Raw genomic sequence first — 19776 nt, forward strand, 5'->3', positions numbered from 1 at the left:
ATATTTTAGTTATTACTTGTCCTAACTTCACCAGACTTGCATGGATGGTGTGTCTTATGATACTGATGCACTTGACAGGTTTGAATGCTGAGTCTGAGCCATAGGTTTCAGATGCTGGATATGGTTAAGTTTTTGGAACAGGTCAGATGTTTAATAGATAATAGTACTTTTTCAAACTTGCATAGTTGATTAAACTGTAGTATGAATGAATCACAGAGGAAGGTTCAGATGCAGAGCTTGATCTCCATCATCAAGGATGCTAAAAAATATATCTTAGTTATTACAGGTCCTAACTTCACCAAACTTGAATGGATGGTGTGTCTTATGATACAGATACACCTGACAGGCATGGATGTTGAATCTGAGCCAAAGGTTGCGGATGCTGGAGCAGGTTAAGGTTTTAATTGCTAGTGCCCTCTGATGATGATATCTTAGTTATTACTGGTCTGAACTTCACCAAACTTGCATGGAGATGCGTCTTATGTATACTGATGCACCTGACAGTCTTGAATGCTGAATCTGAGCCATAGGTTTCGGATGCTGGATGAGGTTTAGTTTTTTTGGAACATGTCACATGTTTTATAGATGATAGCTTGCATAGTTGATTTAACTATATTATAAATGAAACGCAGAGGTTGCTTCAGATGCAGAGCCTGATCTCCATTATCAAGGATGCTAAAGAAATCTCCTACTGTCCTCACTCAAACCTGCCCGATAGATAGATGTGTTTGTTGATAAATGATATAACATGATTCCTATGATATAGTATTGTATGGTATGAAACAATATTGTTTACTATGATACAATATAATATCATATGTAATATTATAAAAAGTTATATGATACGATATGATATTGTATAAATTTTTTTGATATATTATGTTATGATATTGTATCATGATATTGTTATGTATAGTATTGTATATTATGATACAATATTGTATAATATTATATTGTATTATTAATTTATTATTTAATCACATGATACTATTACATAAGATATTGCAAAATATAATATTGTATCCTATTATACTATATTGTATTTTCTATAATATTGTATCATACGTTTTTTTTATAATATGATATTAGTTTCTGTAATATAGAATTATATCACATGAAATTGTATAATATGATACTGTAATATTATATAATATCGTATCATACGATATTGTATAATATGATATTGGTTTATAATATGATTTATTATCACATCTGATTCACATGAAATTGTATTGTATGATATTGTAAAATATATGATTGTATTGTATGATACAATATGTATAATATAATATTGTATTATATAATATTTTACTTTATCACATAATATTGTATCATTTGATATGATACAATGTTGTATCAAATAACATTGTAAAATATGATACAATATCATATTATGTAACAAAAATGATACAGTATCATACAATATCATACTATATTATACAATATAATATCATATGTTTCAATGTTATGACGTATTATGTAAAATGATATAATTGTAATATAATACTATATTGTTTATTATATTATGATATTGTATTATTTGATCAAATACAATAACGTATAACACAATACAATGTCATATCATACATTAACAATATCATATCTCATCATTGTTTATTATGGTATTTTATTGTATTATATGATATATGTTGTAAATATGATAGGATGCAATATTTAATTTTAAATTATTGTATTGATTAACATATGAACATATGATTATCATACAATTTTTTAACAGATGATATACGATATTGTGTCAAAACAGAATCCATGAATATCCAAGATTATAAAGTATGATTTTCATTTAATATGATAAAGGTGGTCTCATAAAGGTATAAGAGTGATGTCTCGTCTCGGTGAGCTTTGTAATCTGTGATTACCTATGTTTTCGTTTCATTTTGCTTTTTAACTTGGGAAACAATCGCCTTGTATTTGGAACATAGACTTCGGTAAATGTTTACCTGCGAAAATGATTAAATCTGATGCATTAACAACGTACTAAAGTGCATTTCCCTCTGTTTTTATTGTTTATTGATTAATTTTCTAATTGTTCCAACAAGGATCAAACAAGTGTGTTGGTGTTAGCTTGTTCGGATTTTCGTTTCGTTTTCATTATTTACGCTTTTAAACCTGGAAACTATCGTCTACAGGTATTTCGTGATTTTTAGGTATCAATTCAAACAGATACTTCGGTAAATCAAACAGTTAACTGTTTACCTGCGCAAATTAAGCAAAATCTGATGTAGGGGTACTGAAATACAATTCCTTCTATCGGTAATTCGGCATTTTCTTTTGATATCGCTGACGGAAATATGTAGGTATATACATGTATATATATATGATTCATTTCGAAAAAATAAATTGTGTTCTTTATTTGTTATAGTGCATGTTTCTTGTGTTTAATTGTTTACAATTTCTATTTACTATCCATATTTGAGTGTTAAGCTTCGAATTATAAGCAAGATACAAAGATTTGCTCACAATTCTATGTTTGTACACAGATCTTAAAAACTAAAGATTAAAAAAGTAAAAAAATTGTCAATATTTATTAAGAAAATGTTCAAAGTCTGTTCTTCCAGAAACCAACTTTAACAACTTATTGTATTGTAAACTTAATCTTTTTAGCTCACCTGAGGGTGGGGCCACAATGGGTGGGGGGTGGAAGTTTTACATAGGAATATATACAGTATATCTTTAAAAATCTTCTTCTCAGAAACTAATCAGCCAGGAAAGCTGACACTTGTGTGGATGCATCCTCAGGTAGTGTAGATTCATAGTTATGAAAATCATGACCCCCTGGGGTAGGGTGGGGCCACAATGGGGGATCGAAGTTTTACATAGGAATATATACAGTATATCTTTAAAAATCTGCTTCTCAGAAACAAATCAGCCAGAAAAGCTGACACTTGTGTGGATGCATCCTCAGGTAGTGTAAATTCAAAGTTGTGAAAATCATTACCCCCGGGGGTAGGGTGGAGCCACAATGGGGGATCGAAGTTTAACATATGAATATATAGAGTAAATCTTTAAAAATCTTCTTCTCAGAAACTAATCAGCAGGCAAAGCTGAAACTTGTGTGGAAGCATCCTCAGGTAGTTGTGAAAATAATAACCCCTGGGGGTAGGTTGGGGCCACAATGGGGGATCGAAGTTTAACATATGATTATATAGAGTAAATCTTTAAAAATCTTCTTCTTAGAAACTAATTAGCCAGGAAAGCTGGCACTTGTGTGGAAGCATCCTCAAGTAGTGTAGATTCAAATTTGTGAAAATCATGACCCCTGGGGATAGGTTTGGGCCACAATGGGAGGTCGATATTTTACATAGGAATAAACAGAGTAAATATTTAAAAATCTTCTTCTCAAAAACTAATCAGCCAGGAAAGCTGAAACTTGTGTGAAAGCATCCTCAGGTTGTGTAGATTCAAGGTTGTGAAAATCATGATCCTCAGGGGTAGGGTGGGGCCACAATGGGGGGTCAAAGTTTAACAAAGGAATATATAGGGTAAATCTTTAAAAATCTTCTCAGAAACTAATCAGCCAGATGATTCTTTATAATTATTAAGACTTTGGCCCCAGGACAATTCTTTGGCCTCACGAGAAGGTTCAGAGTTTGATGTACGTTTATATCCGATGTATAAACTATTGTTAAGGATCTTTTTGAGAACTGCAATACTCAACATATGACATGACTATAAAATCATCCTGTCAGAAAGGGGACTAATGATTATAAACATAAGAATATCCAGGGGAAAATGGATTTTATTTATACAGGATCTACATGTATTATTGTACATTGTCCAGATAGTTTGTATTATGACTCCATTAAGCTGATTTTATCATACCGCTTGTTCCTCAGGTGAGCGATGTGGCCCATGGGCCTCTTGTTTTTATAAGAAATGAGGTTATCCCTGTTTTATGCAGATACAAGGTTACTATTTAGAGTTTTTGGACATTCAGGAATTATCTTGAAATTTTATAGAAGATTCAATGTTAATATAAAGAGGATGGAATTCAAAGTTTTTTTCTCTTCTCTATATTAAGTGTCAAAGCGGGGCCCTTCCTGACTGGTCAGTTTTCTAGTTCTTTTTAAAACATTATTTAAATTTTTTTGAGCTCACCTGGGCTGAAAGCTCAAATGTGTATTTCTGATCACATTTTGTCTGTCATCCGTCAGTCCGCCTGTTAGTAAACTTTTCACATTTTCAACTTCTCCGGAACCACAGGGCCAATTTCAACAAAACTTGGCATAAAGTTCTTAACAAAATATAATGTCTCTTTTGTTTTTGATAAAAGAAGCATACTTTTTGGTAAATACAACAATAAAAAATTATACAGAGTTCAGAACTTATTGAAAAGTAAACAATACATTTTTTCCTGTAAGTTCAAACCTATCCAAAAACTTGACTTTTTTAGTTTAAGTATCATAATTGCCGACAGATTCCTTATTCTGAAATTTATGTTATTAAAAAACTGCAAATATTTAGAATATGAAAGAGAATGGAAAGCAATTTGTGATTTGCTGTAGGTAGCATATATATTAGATATTTAATACATAGAATTTATGAATTATAAACCCAAAATCTACTATAGTTATTACTAGAAGTAAAATATACATAGCTGATTTATGTTTGATGTACATGATGTGATTGCCTGTCTGTCATTTTTTTTTCTCTCTCTTTTTACTTTCTCTATCATATATAACTCTTTTGCATAATATTATGCTATATATTAATTTTTCTTGTACCATGTATGTAAAATTGTAAAAGAGTTTCAATAAAATGTTTCAAAAAACAAAACAAAAAAAAACTTGGCACAAAGCGTCCTTAGGCAAAGGGGATTCAAAGTAGTGAAAATTAAGGACCAGGACAATTAGTCTAAGGAATTATTGAAATTTTTTGATGATTTTTAAGATGCTTCTTCTCAAAACCAGTCGGCAAGAAAAAGTGTACCTTGTGTGGAAGCATGGTGACTAAATTCTGGTTGTCATATCAAAATTTCTGGTTGCCATCAAGAAATATTCCTCCACTCACCATGGTCAAAGCATTTTGTTAATGACAAGGGTTATTATGAAATAAGGAATGAACTTTTGTATTCCTTCTGTATTGATATCATTATTATTAACAAGGACTATTTATTAGAAATTGTCTCACACAAAAACATGTCTTTACTTTTACTTAGTACATACCATGCATTATGACACTCACACTCGTGAGAAGTACATCAAGTTGTAGCAAAATCCCACATGTTTGCCAAAAATGCATGATGTGGATAAGATTAAAACCTCACAACGTTCTATTCCAGGTTGAAAATTTCGAAGTTATAGGTCAAGGTCAAAGCAAAATTCTCTGAAATTCTTCTCTACATATTGTCCACTATGTAAATGGGGCCCTTTGAGATAATCACCATCTCAATGTTGTCTAGTTCTGTTCTACACCTAGGTAAACTATAATTTTCTATATGCAGAATTATTTCTCTTAGTATTAGGAATAATCTAAGATAAATATTCAGGGACACACTTATTGTGGATCTTGTACATACAGTGGCCTTCAGTTATAACGAGATGGTGAGGACATTATAGTTTTATTTCTCGTTATAACCGATACTCGTTATATCCGAGGTTTGCATTTCCCATGGTGATACAAGATCGTTGTTTTTTACATTTCAAATAACGTTTATAAACAAGTGATAATTAAATAAATACGTATAATTTATTAACACTTTTTTGAAAAGTAACATTATTACAGCGTATTCATGTAAATGACCATGAAACAATTACGTGTTCAATTTTAAACACGTTACTTTCACTTCTTGAGAGACAAAAACTGTGATTGTCAGTTGTTGTATTTTTTAATATAAATGCTTTGGTTATTTTCAATAACCGTTACGTCAATCAGTTTTAATTTTGGAAAACACTTAATGTGGAATCTTCGATGTCTGTTCTCTGCATGAAAAAGGGTTGAAAATCGTTACCACATGAAATGCATTTTTGGTAGAAAATTCTCGAGTTTTTGCCGACACATCAATATCATCACCACCTTTTTCGGTGTTTGTCTCGTCATCCTCTTAATTTACTCTGAATTTTACTAACTTAGTATCTCTGTCGAAATTTAATACCGTTACTAGTGAATCAACACTTACATGTATAATATGGGAAGGCCCAATGCAGATATCGCTATTTTTAGAGTCACACACTTTTCTCAATAAGTCCGCTAACTCTTCCAAGCTTTCTAAATCTTGTTTTTTTTTTAATTGTACTATTAAAATGTACTCGAAGTTAATCCATAGGATAGGCCTTTGCAATTTCACTTTTAATTTTTCATTCATTGTTAACTATTTCTAACGAAATTACTTTCCTTTGTCGTGAATACTTGTTATATCCGATAGCGTTTACTACTAATGGGCACAAATTATATCTAAATAAGTCCTATTGTTTCTAGTGAAATTGTTTTCCTTTTCCTTTACTTCGAAGCCATGACTGTGAACATTGCAATAAAAACAACTCATCATTATTTCTGAATACTTTTAATCTATTGTCCTGTGTATACATACCTGTGAAAATTACATGGCCATACGGTTAGTTACCTGGAACCAGCTTGTGTGATCAAGCGTGCAGAGAGTACCTCGTTATATCCGATAGCGCTTACAACTAACAGGCACAAATTTTTACCTCGTAATATATGGAGTCTCGTTATAAACGATCTCGTTGTATCTGGCATTTTTTAAAGGGAAATAATAAAGAAATAATTTGGGACCACACAATCATCTCGTTGTAAGCGGTACCTCGTTATATCCAACTTGTTATACCCGTAGGCCACAGTAGTGGTAAGTTAAGACATCATTCTTCTGTCAGTAAGAGTTTCCCAGCCTGTTTCAAAATATAAGGATGTTTTTGAAGCAATAATTGGTAACCCTGTAACAATGCAGGCAGCATATAACTGAACTTTCTTTAATTTGTCAATGTCATATTGGCTACATTTGTCTCAAACAACTGAGGGCCGCATTATTCAAAAATTGGCCCTACAAAGGTAATGTATTTTGGAAAGGCTGGGTTTTTTTCAAGACTTAAGTAATTTTAATTTTTTCAAGAGAACAAATTTTTCCAGTGTTTTGTTAACTATAGTACTAATGTGCTCCGACCATTTGAGATCGCTTGCTATATGTAAACCTAAGTGTTTTTGTGTTGACTCAGAGATATATTCTAACGTATAATGCTGAAAAATATTAAGGTAATTTGTTGCTTGATTTTGTGGTAAAAAAGACAGCCTTAGTTTTGTTTGGATTGAATTTAACGAGGCCGAGAACAGAACGAGTACGCACGCTTTCGCGCAGCTTTTCGTTTGTATTGTGACGTCATCTTTTTGCTTTGTTGACGCCATGGCATGATAGTTTCTACTGCAGATATTCAGCGAAACTTGTTGAAAATATATAGCTCGTTTGATGCGTAAAATTGATGATATATTGTGGAATAAACATAAATGTCTTGAAGTATAAACTATATTTGGGCTCTGGTCGAAAACGTGAAGATGGTTCAGCAAGCCTAGCCCTCTGTCACGTTTTCTTAACCCGCCTAAATATAGCTCAATTCATATATTTCAAGACAGTTACCATGCATTTTAAATTAATGACCCTTAATATGTGATGTTATATATTTATTTATTACTTAAATATTTCTGAATGTTTTAATAATGCTATTAAGATCACAATTTCCGTCTTTGTCAAATAAAACATAGCCATTATCTTACAAGCTGGGATATTGGGCATACAAAAAACAACTTTGATAATACCACTGGAACAAACCAGGAGGTAAAAGGATTTTTTTATTTGACCATTTGATGCCTTTTAGCAATAACTTTAATATGTAGAACAGAAAAAGAAATCCCTAGGGCAGAAGTTTGAAAAAAATATTAAAAAATGTGCAAAATTGATACATTTCAAGCAAAATCCCATAGGGTCCTATGTTAAAAATTAACAAACTTTGAGATGACCCCTTAAACAAACGGTGTGGTAAATGCCTTATTTTTTTTGTCTTAAAATAATAACTATATCCGTAGAAATTCATGCAAAAAATTTCATTCAAAAGTCTAGGGCAGAACAAATTAGACCCGGCCTCGTTAAGTAGTTTTTAGCTCACCGAGACAAAGTCAGGGGGAGCTTATGCTATACCGTCGGCGTCGGCGTCCGGACCTGGTTAAAGTTTTTGTTACAGGTCCTGTATCTAAGCTATTACTTGTCCTATCTTCACCAAACTTGCATGGATGATGCATCTGGACCTACTTATGGACTTGAAAGACTCGGATGCTGAATCTGAGTCCTATATTTCAGATGCTGGAGGAGGTTAAGGTTGTTGGACCAGGTTAAAGTTTTTGTTGCAGGTGCCCTTTGATAGCAATATCTAAGTTACTGCTGGTCCGTACTTCACCAAACTTGCATGGATGGTGTGTCTAATAATGCTGATGCACCAGGCAGGCTTGGGTGCTGAATCTGAGCTATAGGTTACAGATGCTGAAGGAGGTTAAGGTTTTTAGAGCTGGTAAAAGTTTTTGAAACAGGTGCCCTCTGATGATTATATCTTAGTTATTACTTGTCCTAACTTCACCAGACTTCCATGGATGGTGCGTCTTATGATACTGATGTACCCGACAGGCTTGAATACTGAGTCTGAGCCATAGGTTTCAGATGCTGGATATGGTTAAGTTTTTTGGAACAGGTCACATGTTTAATATATAATAGTACCATTTCAAACTTGCATAGTTGATTAAACTGTAATATGAATGAATCACAGAGGAAGCTTCAGTTGCAGAGCTTGATCTCCATTATCAAGGATGCTAAAAAATATATCTTAGTTATTACAGGACCTAACTTCACCAAACTTGAATGGATGGTGTGTCTTATGATACAGATGCACCTGACAGGCATGGATGTTGAATCTGAGCCATAGGTTGCGGATGCTGGAGCAGGTTAAGGTTTTAATTGCTAGTGCCCTCTGATGATGATATCTTAGTTATAACTGGTCTGAACTTCACCAAACTTGCATGGAGATGCGTCTTATGTAAACTGATGCACCTGATAGGCTTGAATGCTGAATCTGAGCCATAGGTTTCAGATGCTGGATGAGGTTTAGTTTTTTTGGAACAGGTCACATGTTTTATAGATGATAGCTTGCATAGTTTTTTTAATTATATTATAAATGAAACGCAGAGGTTGCTTCAGATGCAGAGCCTGATCTCCATTATCAAGGATGCTAAAGAAATCTCCTACCTCACTCAAACCTGCTCGATAGATAGATGTGTTTGTTGATAAATGATATAACATGATTCCTATGATATAGTATTGTATGGTATGACACAATATTGTTTAATATGATACAATATAATATCATATGTAATATTATATAAAGTTATATGATACGATGTCATATTATATCAATTTTTTTGATATTTTATGTTATGATATTGTATCATGATATTGTAATGTATAGTATTGTATATTATGATACAATATTGTATAATATTATATTGTATTATTAATTTACTATTTTATCACATGATACTATTACATAAGATATTGCAAAAAATAATATTGTATCCTATGATACAATATTGTATATTCTATAATATTGTATCATACGATATTGTATAATATGATATTAGTTTCTGTAATATAGAATTATATCACAAGAAATTGTATAATATGATACTGATATATTTTATAATATCGTATCATACGATATTGTATAATATGATATTGGTTTATAATATGATATATTATCACATCACATGAAATTGTATTGTATGATATTGTAAAATGTATTATTGTATCATATGATACAATATGTATAATATGATATTGTATTATATAATATGTTACTTTATCACATAATATTGTTTCATTTGATATGATACAATGTTGTATCAAATTATATTGTATCATATGATACAATATCATATTATGTATCAAAAATGATACAGTATGATAATCATACAATATCATACTATATTATGCAATATAATATCATATGTTTTAATGTTATGATGTATTATGTAATATTATATTGTAATATAATACTATATTGTATTATATATTATGATATTGTATTATGTGATCAAATACAATAACGTATAACACAATACAATGTCATATCATACGTTACAATATCATATCTCATCATTGTTTTTTATGGTTTTTTATTGTATTATATGATATATGTTGTAAATATGATAGGATGCAATATTTAATTTTATATTATTGTATTGATTAACATATGAACATATGATTATCATACAATTTTTTAACAGATGATATACGATATTGTGTCAAAACAGAATCCATGGATATCCAAGATCATAAAGTATGATTTTCATTTAATAATGATAAAGGTGGTCTCATAAAGGTGAAGTCTCATAAGGGTGATGTCTCGTCTCGGTGAGCTTTGTAATCTGTGATTACCTATGTTTCTATATTGTAACAATTAGCGTCTTCTCTGGAATACATTTGCTGATAAGTGTTCCTGATTTTGATGAAAAGTTTATAAATAGTTTCAGAATCAATATCTTCAGCTTTGCATTTTACACTACCCCAATCAGCATTCGTAATTTGTGTCAGCTTTAGACCTTTCTTATGGAGAAATAATGGAAGCTCCTACTTCACATAAAAATTGCTATTGACCTTAGGATGTGTCGTGAACCCAGGGTCGGTTGTGCATGCTCAAGGTCATTGTTTAAAAAAACGGGAGTCTCATTTGTGAATTTGCTCACAGTACCTTTAGTATTATTGTATTCAATTTTTATATAAAGAAGAAATGAACTATGTGTATAATTATCTGTGCGTTTTTATGTTCTCTCTTAGATCCCTGGTAGCGATGATCAGGCTGTGAATAAATCCAAACTGGTGAAGGCCTGTGATGACAAGACTTCAGGCAACTATTCATGCTGTAATGCTGCAGGAGAATGTCTTGTTCAACTCTTACAAAAATCCATGGGTAATTATGTTCTCTGTAAAGTTTTTAAAGCGCTAAGCATAGCTCAGCGCTTTATTGTCGTTAGACTTCTATTTCCGGTGCAAGGAATAACTGCCCTCTATGAGCAGAAATATACATCATTTAAACTGGTAAGAGGTATAGGGAACCAGTTATCTGGGTGACGGAAATGGCCGAGTAGATACGATTGGTTTGCGGGGCTTACGTACATCAGCACGGGATGCTACGCAGTGATGAAAAAATATAGTGCGTATTCAGAAGCTAAAATATAGAAAAATAAAATCGATTCTTTGCAAGAAAATGTCAAAAACTGTGATAAATTACTGTTCAAAAGGTATAATTCGTGATTTTAACATATCTTTTTTCAGGCAAGTATCCATATACAAATCGTGTTCAGCTTTAATTCACATCATCTTAAGAAAGTAACATATATTTAAAGAAATCTGGCCTTCGATACTTTAAATTGATATTCATTAAACATAAACCAAAATTTCAATAAAGCTCATTTCCGTCTACGCTTGCACACAGTAAATTTTCTTAGAACTAAGCTAGGTTAGAGCTTTTCAGTACTTTCAGTACTTTGATTCTAAATACCAGTAGTAGGGAAAGTAAAGTTACCTTTTATACCTGTTCACATCCAAGTCTTAAAGAATACAGAGTAATGTGGCAGTCAACCATGTTAATGGATGGTAGAATTATGACGAACTAAACCTAGTTTTAACGTTAATGAGCCCTCTGGAGTTGCCTCCCCCTCCCCCCCCCCCCCCCACCACCACCACCATCCACTTTTTTTTTGAAGATGTGAAAAGGAATTTAAGTGATAGGTATATGCCTCCTCACCCCACCCACCTTCCACCAAGTCTATTGTTATTCAATCTTGTTGGAAATGATGAATATCTCAATGGATGCCTATTTTTCTGTGTGGGATAATATCAGTACTCTAGTGGATAAATAAAGCAGTATCACCATTAATAAAGACAGGGGAAGGTAGAAGAAGGCATTCAAAATCAGTAATATTTCATAGAAAAGAAAAGTTATCCCCAAGGAAAAAAGGCTCAATGGTTGCAGACATTAATATTATTTTTTAACCTTCAGAAAAATTTCTTTTATATATGGTCCAGAGAGAAATCAATCGATAATCAAAATGTAAATTGCCCTTAGTGATTAGTCAGGTACTTAATTAAGTTTGAAATGATGGATACGTACATCAATCTAACTAACAGTGCCTCCTTGAAACGATTGTGTTAAATTAGAAGCTGTATTTGTTAGTTTATTGGTGCATTATAGCTATCTATGGATGAATGTGGTTGGGGAAACGGATTAAAAAATATAAGTTGTCTCCTTTATGCTTAGTGAGCATATATACATATAACTACCTTTTTGGATTTCTGGAAATACCTAGTATGCATTTTCTGTGTCTGTTAAAACACACTTGCAATGAGAAAGCCATGATGTATTCACATTTCTTCTGTTAACTTTGATACTTTCACTTTTTTAAAAACTAAGATTTACTCCAGATTAACTGATGTGTTATCATCCCAATAAGTGGGGACTTCCGGAACACACAGTTTATCATTTGAAACTTCCTGTGGGAAATCACATGCAGAAGAAGATGCTTTTTCCATTGATATCAGGTTTCAAAAGAAAGAAAGGATCTTTTATAAATTTAAAACAGTTTTTTACAAAGACAAAGAATGATGACAATTTAAAGCGAATTAATGCAGAGGTGTTTAAGAAATTCAAGTTTACCTCGAATAGATTGAGTTTAAAGAAAAACACACCCAGTGTAGAGCCGTAGACACACAGATGGAAAAAAGTATTCTACAATATATTATCACATCTTTCATCAAGTGCTTACAGTGTTCAGCAATTCAGATATCATAAAAAGATGAAATGCACTGCACACTTAAGATCATTTTTTATGTTAAAAGTTCATTTTTTTTCCCGTTTGATTAAAAAATGAAGTTACGTAAAACAAGAAGGCTTGTTACCAGAAAGCACTGTCATTAAGTGTCAAAATCTATTTAAGTACTTAAATACCCCCCCACACTCTCCCCACCCCCACCCTTACATTTCATCGAACAATATCAATCTGCTGTCCTTTTCCTGGCCTGATCATCAATAACATAATGATTGTGTTTAACTTGCTAAAAATATTGACCAGAAAACACTGACATTATTAAGGTCTTCCGTTGGAAACGGAAGACCTCATAGTGATTGTAATGTTTCTTTTTATTATTATTATTTTTTTTTTTCCCCCGATTTTCTCAGAGATGACTGGATATTTTTTCTTGAAATTTTCAGGAATAATAGGGAATGATAAAATCTAGGGACTTATTTTTCATATTTTCAAAATTTATTTCCGGTCGTCCGTTTCCTGTCCCGCAACGAAAAAGCTTGTCACCTCGAGATCTCAAAAATGGTAAAGACTTGAACAACCAATCTTTGTACGATGATAGACCTGTGTATGTAGATGTGTTTAAACACTTTTGTTTATTTCGTCGTAACTTCCGGTCGTCACCGGAAGCACTTCAAAAATAGTTATTTTACGCATTTAATTCGTTTTCCATAATTTAAATATATTAGTTTAAATCTATACATAAGTTATCAATGCGAGGTTTCATCAACAAAAAAATTCTACTTCCGGTGAGATATCTCAATCATCTCAGGAAGCTTTTTTAAAACACATTTTGTACCCATGAGATCTCAGAAACTATAAGTGATCAAGACACGAAACTTTCGTGGATGATAGACATTTGATTGAAGATGTGTTTAACCGGTTTCATTTTGTCTTCCGTCACTTCCGGTCCACACCGGAAGAGTTCAAACAAATCGAGCTATTTATCAGTTTAACTGTTTTTCTTTGATATGTTTAGTTAGATAAATGAAAAATAATGTACAAAAAAGCAAGTATACAAGAAATATTTAATACAATTTACATTGAACACTTCCGTTTGGCCGTTTCCTGTCCAGAGACCAAAAACCTGATTTCGACGAGATCTCAAAAACGGTAACAACTTGAACAACCAAACTTTGTGGGATGATAGACCTATGTATGTACATGTGTTAACACTATTTTGTTTTTTTTTCAGCGTAACTTCCGGTCGTCACAGGAAGTACACCAGATTTTGATTTTTTAAAAATATTTTGGTGTTTTAGCATTGAAGTAACATTTTAGCTATAGAAATACAAAATGGTCATCTATACACATGGTAAAAAAAGTTCTACTTCCGGTGAGACATCTCAAATATCTCAGGTAGCCTTTTTTTTTTAAAAACAAAGTACCCACAAGATCTCAGAGACTGTGATAGATCAAGACACAAAACTTATATAGATAATGGACATTGATTGAACATGTGTTTTACGGGTTTTATTTGGTCCTACGTCACTTCCGATTATTACTAGAAACGTTCAAGCAATAGAACTTTTTTTTTTAATTTTAACTTTTTTTTAACATTTTGCTCAATGTGATGAACAGTAATGTACCGTAGGTAAATATACTAATATATATACTTTCCATTTTTTAAATCACTTCCGTTTGTTCGTTTCCGGTCCCGAGACAAAAATTTTTTTTTCAACGAGATATCATAACTAACAAAAACTTGAACATCCAAACTTTGAGGAAAGACAAAATGTACATGTATCCATTTTTCTGTTTACAAGATAACTGGATTTTTTGTGCAGATTAATACATGAGGAACTGAAGACCTTTTTGTTGCTATAGCAACAAGTGTCTAGTTCTGTATCTTCCTGCTGGGCCATTCATACTAGTACATGTACACTTACTTATAACACATTGTATTTTATTGCTCATTAAATCCTCTAAACACTGCAATTTAAAAACTGATGCATATCTCACTTACAACTGAATTACTCAGCTTCCTCGGTCGGACAAGCATGGTGACAGTTTGTATAGGCACATTACTGAGAGAAACAAACAGCTGTCATTGGTCATCACTTCAATTAAGTCTTGACCTGCTTAAAGTTTTGTTTTTTTTACAATTTTCATTAGGGACTTTAATATAAATACCTGTCTTTTATGATCATTGATTCCTCCTCAACGAAGATATATTTTACACCGCATTTTTGCACTTTAACCATGTTAACTTTCATTTCATATACTGTAAACGTATTATATTTAGCGTGTACGATATATTTGGCGGAAATTAGTTTTTGAACAAGTTGGTGTGGATTTGAATTAGCGTATTCCTGAATGCGACTATTCTTGTACTTTGCATGGCATTTTGCGAGCTAATTGTTTTAGCATAAGCTGCATTCCGCCAAAGGTGCTAAATAGAATACAAAGCCAAATGTAATACAGTTACAGTAGTTTTTCCATGATAGAGATTTTGGAATTAAACCACGTGGAACAATGCAACAGACTTTTTCAAATATAAATAGAGCCATACAATTGGTTGCATGATCATGATGATGGAATGAGTTTAAAAACTGAAAATAGGACAAACTTTAAGAAAAGCTTATAGCACTCATTGAATTAAATTATTGGATTTTCTTTTGAACAGATTGAAAAACAGACACAAATTAAAAAGTACAAAAAAATAACAGATATTTTTTTTTTTTGAGAAAGTGTAGACTTTAGATATGAAAGTGTTTTTGTTTTTTTTAAATGGTTTAGGTTAAAACTCCATATAGCTTTTATAGTAGCTGTTTATTATCTAAAGCTGCACATCATGAACATGAATTTTGCAAGGTTATAAATATTCACTATTTCATATGCATTAGAATTTAGAAGAAAAAAGTAATTGTGATTAAAACTTTCTGGAAATTTAATTGTCTTGAATTCGAACTTTCTAACATTGCAGTAAAAACATGCTTAATAACGAAGAGTCAGGAAGGGGTGATTTTGCTTCGTTATAAGCGTAATTTGTTATGTCTGTCAAGTTTACAACTTGTAAAAAAGTCACAAGGAATGAAAATAGCTTCCCTATTAGCATCAATTCATTATAAGCCCATTCACTATACCTGTGTTTTACTGTATTTAATAAGTGAATATGTTTTGGAAAGAAACATTGTTTTGTGTTACCTGTTACAGATGTCTCTACCGTGTCTACAGGTAGTTCTTTATTTTTTTGGTTTAGCTCTGCCTGTTTATTCCTTCAATGCCTGTTTTATCCAATTCTAAAGTAATAAAAAGGACTAAGCTATGTCAATTTTATCTTGAATATGCACACCTTTTCTCAGTGCTTAAGACTAAAAGTCGAATTGCCATCAAGAATTTATTGGAATGTACAGTATGCCTTGTTAGACTTTAAAACTGACTCATTTTATTGTTTCAGTGACTGTTCATTATAAAATCTTTAATCTTTTCCCTCACAGTTTTGTTTCAGGAACCTTTTTTCAGTTAACATGCAATCATGCATGCATGCACATTTGGAAGTCATTTTACAAGTTTAATTTAAAAAGGCCTTGCTATGCGGGCACCCTTTTGGTATCACACAGTCTGTCCATCTGTCTGTGCTTCCCTCCATTTGTCCATCCAATATCTCTTGTCTGGAGCATAATTATCCCCTCTCCCCTTGACCCAAAATGGCTCATACTTCACCCACTGTTAGAGCCTTTGGGTAAAGGGTGTGCAGTGATATTGAACCATGTTTCTAGGTCCAAGGTTACATGTACTGTTTATCAGAGATTTTGGTTAGCCAATTAATATTTTATTATTAATGAGTCTATTTATTTATATAAAGACTTCAGAAACTGTTTTTGTTTCAATAAAAAAAATACTTGCATAGTCTTTTTGATCATACCTTCAGGCCTTCACCCACAAGGTGCCTTTGATAAAAGGGTATGTAGTGACCTTGTTTGATGTTTGTAGGTCAAGTGTCAATGTCATTATCAGATCATACAAAAATTCGTTTTTAAGGGCATATATACTCTTCACTTAGCCCTACTTGGCTCATACTTTGAACCAAGTTAATGTGAAGGTCTAATAGCAGATTTATTAGACCATAGATTATTTCCTATTTGCTAAATCTTGCTCAGATTGAACAAAAATGCCTGTATTTGAGGGTTAATGAGATTGAAATAAAAGTTCTAAATAAATATTTTTGTAGGAAATTTCCAAGTTATATAGGTCAAGGTCAAAGCAAAATTCTCTGAAATGCTTCTCATCCTATTGTTCATTAATAAGGGGGTTCCTAAATGAGATGATCACCATCTTAACATTGTCTGCAGTTATTTTTAGGTCACCTGAGTCACTCAGGTGACCTAATGCAATTGGTCTTCATCCATTGCCGTGCGTTATGCATTAACATTTTTAACTTCTTAAAAACTAAAAGGCCAGTTGTTACCATTTTTTATGTGAAGCATCTTTATGGTAAGAAGAATATCAATTGTGAAATTCATGTCTCTACCACCCCTAGGTTGCCACAGGCGGGGCCAAATATGCCAAAAAAAGGCCAAATTAAAAAATCTTCTTCTCTACTCCCACACATGTGAGGAAAAAACTGAATGCCTGGTTAATGATGTCAATGAAGCCCTCTACCAAAATTATGAAATTCGTGGCCCCTGGGTGAGGGGTTCATGATCTAGGGTTGGGCCAATATGGCCATATAGTAAAAATGTATTAGATCTTAGAAAATCTTCTCTACTCCCATATATATTTGTTAAAAACTAAATGCATGATTATGATGTCCATGAAGTCTCCTTCCTAAATTGTGGAATTCATTACCCCTGGGTCAGGGGTTTAGGCCCTAGGGCGGGGTCAGTGTAGCCATGTAGTGAAAATGTATTAAATCTTAGAAAATCTTCTTCATTACTCCCACACGTGTGGGAAAAAAACTGAATGCATGGTTATGATGTCCACAAACTACTCTACCCAAATTGTGAAATTCATGGCCCCTGGGTCAGGGGTTCAGGGGGGGGAGGCAATAGGCAATATGGCTATACAGTGTTATAATAATTGAATATAATGTTTTAAAAATCTTCTTCTCAACTCTCACACATCTATAAGTTAGACTGATTTCATAATTAAGTTAACTATAGGAAGTCCTCTATTAAAATTGTAAATTATATGTCCTCTAGACAATGGGTGTTTCAGACTCTAGGGCGGGGCCAAAATGGATGTATAGTGTTAATGCATATGATGTTTAAAATTATCTTCTCTTCTCCCACACACCTCTAGGGAAAACTGAATTCATAATTTTGTAGACCAGGATTAGTCCTTTACCAAAATTTTTAATTTCATGTCCCCTGAGGTAGGGGTTCTGAATCTAGGGCGGGGCCAAGACACTCATATAGTGTATAATATATAGTGAAAGTTAATTGAGTTATCTTCCCTTGCTTCTTCATAATGGAGTTATCTTCCCTTGCTTCTAAATGGAGTTATTACTCATTAAATATACTGTAATTAAGAAGTTGTATGATAAAAAAAACTATGCAAGTATTTTTTTATTGAAACAAAAACAGTTTTTGAAATCTTTATATAAATAATTATTATGCTTTCTGTCAGTTTGTCACTATATATTCAATACTCATTTATTTTCACATAGTATCAAAGGATTTATATAGCGTAAGCATACTATGCCGAAATAGAGCACGGCAAATAATTTCAACGAAAACCTTTCAAGCGCCGACAGCGGGGTTCGAACTCACGACGCTAAAATCATTCCAGCTTGAAGCCCAACACGTTACCGCTACGCTAAATTACACGTTATTATCACCAATGGTATTTATAAATATAAAACGTAGACATATACGACTTACATCAAGCAATTAAAATTATTCATTTTTCCAAAAACACTTCATTATTGACGGTAATTTTAAAGTTAAAGTTTTCTATAAACTTTTGAACAAATTGATTGAACATTTTTCAAAGAAATTCTACATGAGAACCACAAAAACGCTTTTTTAAATGCCGCTTGATAAAGAATGTTCAAGAAAAAAAATTCAATGAGATTTCGTCTGCTAAACATTTCGAGTTTTCTCGGTAAGGTCAAAGGGCTCTCATTTCTTGAAAAGAGCATAAACCTTTGTTGACTTTTTATTGTACAACAACTTGTTGATTAAATAAACAATCAAATCAATTGATTAATTTGAAGAAGAAAAAAAAGCTTGCTTTTCCGGTGATTATTTTAAGGGACTTGTCAACACTCGAATGTCACAGCTACTTATAGCAAAGCACGTCAGTATATTCAACAGTCGGCATAATAATAATATCCGGCTCGTGCACTATGTATCAAACCCTGACTACTATTTAGGCATAGTATATGCACAACACAACACTATTATATAAATAGACTCATTAATAGTAAAATATTAATTGGCTAACCAAAATCACTGATAAACAGTACATGTAAAATTATTTTGGTATAAACACCAGATGATGTAATATTTATATATATTGGATGAATATCCAGAATTTGAAACAGAAGTGAAGAAAAATTTTAAGCTTTAACATTACACAGCTGTTCTCTTTTATGTTTTTTTTGGTTCAAATGTCCACAGGGAGAGATTCTGTCTGCCCCTGGGGATGGGTAGTGGGAGGTTGTTTTAATAAAACATGTCTATAAGCTACCTTGTTTAGGTTAATCTATGAAAATATATACACATAAAACCTATCTGGAAAGTTAACAAATATGGGAAAATTATTTTCATCTATTTTCTTGTACCTTATCATTATCAGGTCATGCACTCTATTATGATCTTTATAAGTTTTTTGCTAAAGTTATAGGCTTCATAGTCCTTTTTGAAAGATTTCAGGCAGAAAGATGGTCGTCATTACAATATTGTAATTTTTTTTTACTACAGAATGAAACTTTATTAAATGCATATATGAGACTCC

The 19776-nt window shown here is 32.4% G+C and overlaps 1 protein-coding gene across 2 annotated transcripts in view; it reads left to right on the top strand.

Moving 5' to 3' along the window:
• Nucleotides 1-19776, top strand: part of LOC128189011 (uncharacterized) — a 47887-nt gene that overhangs the window by 16037 nt on the left and 12074 nt on the right. For both annotated transcript variants that reach the window (XM_052860382.1, XM_052860381.1), the window contains exon 4: nt 10847-10979. In XM_052860382.1, the coding sequence (XP_052716342.1) occupies nt 10847-10979 (133 nt within the window). The remainder of the gene's footprint in view (nt 1-10846; nt 10980-19776) is intronic.

This window comes from Crassostrea angulata, chromosome 6 (assembly GCF_025612915.1).
Source record: "Crassostrea angulata isolate pt1a10 chromosome 6, ASM2561291v2, whole genome shotgun sequence".
NCBI lineage: Eukaryota > Metazoa > Mollusca > Bivalvia > Ostreida > Ostreidae > Magallana > Magallana angulata.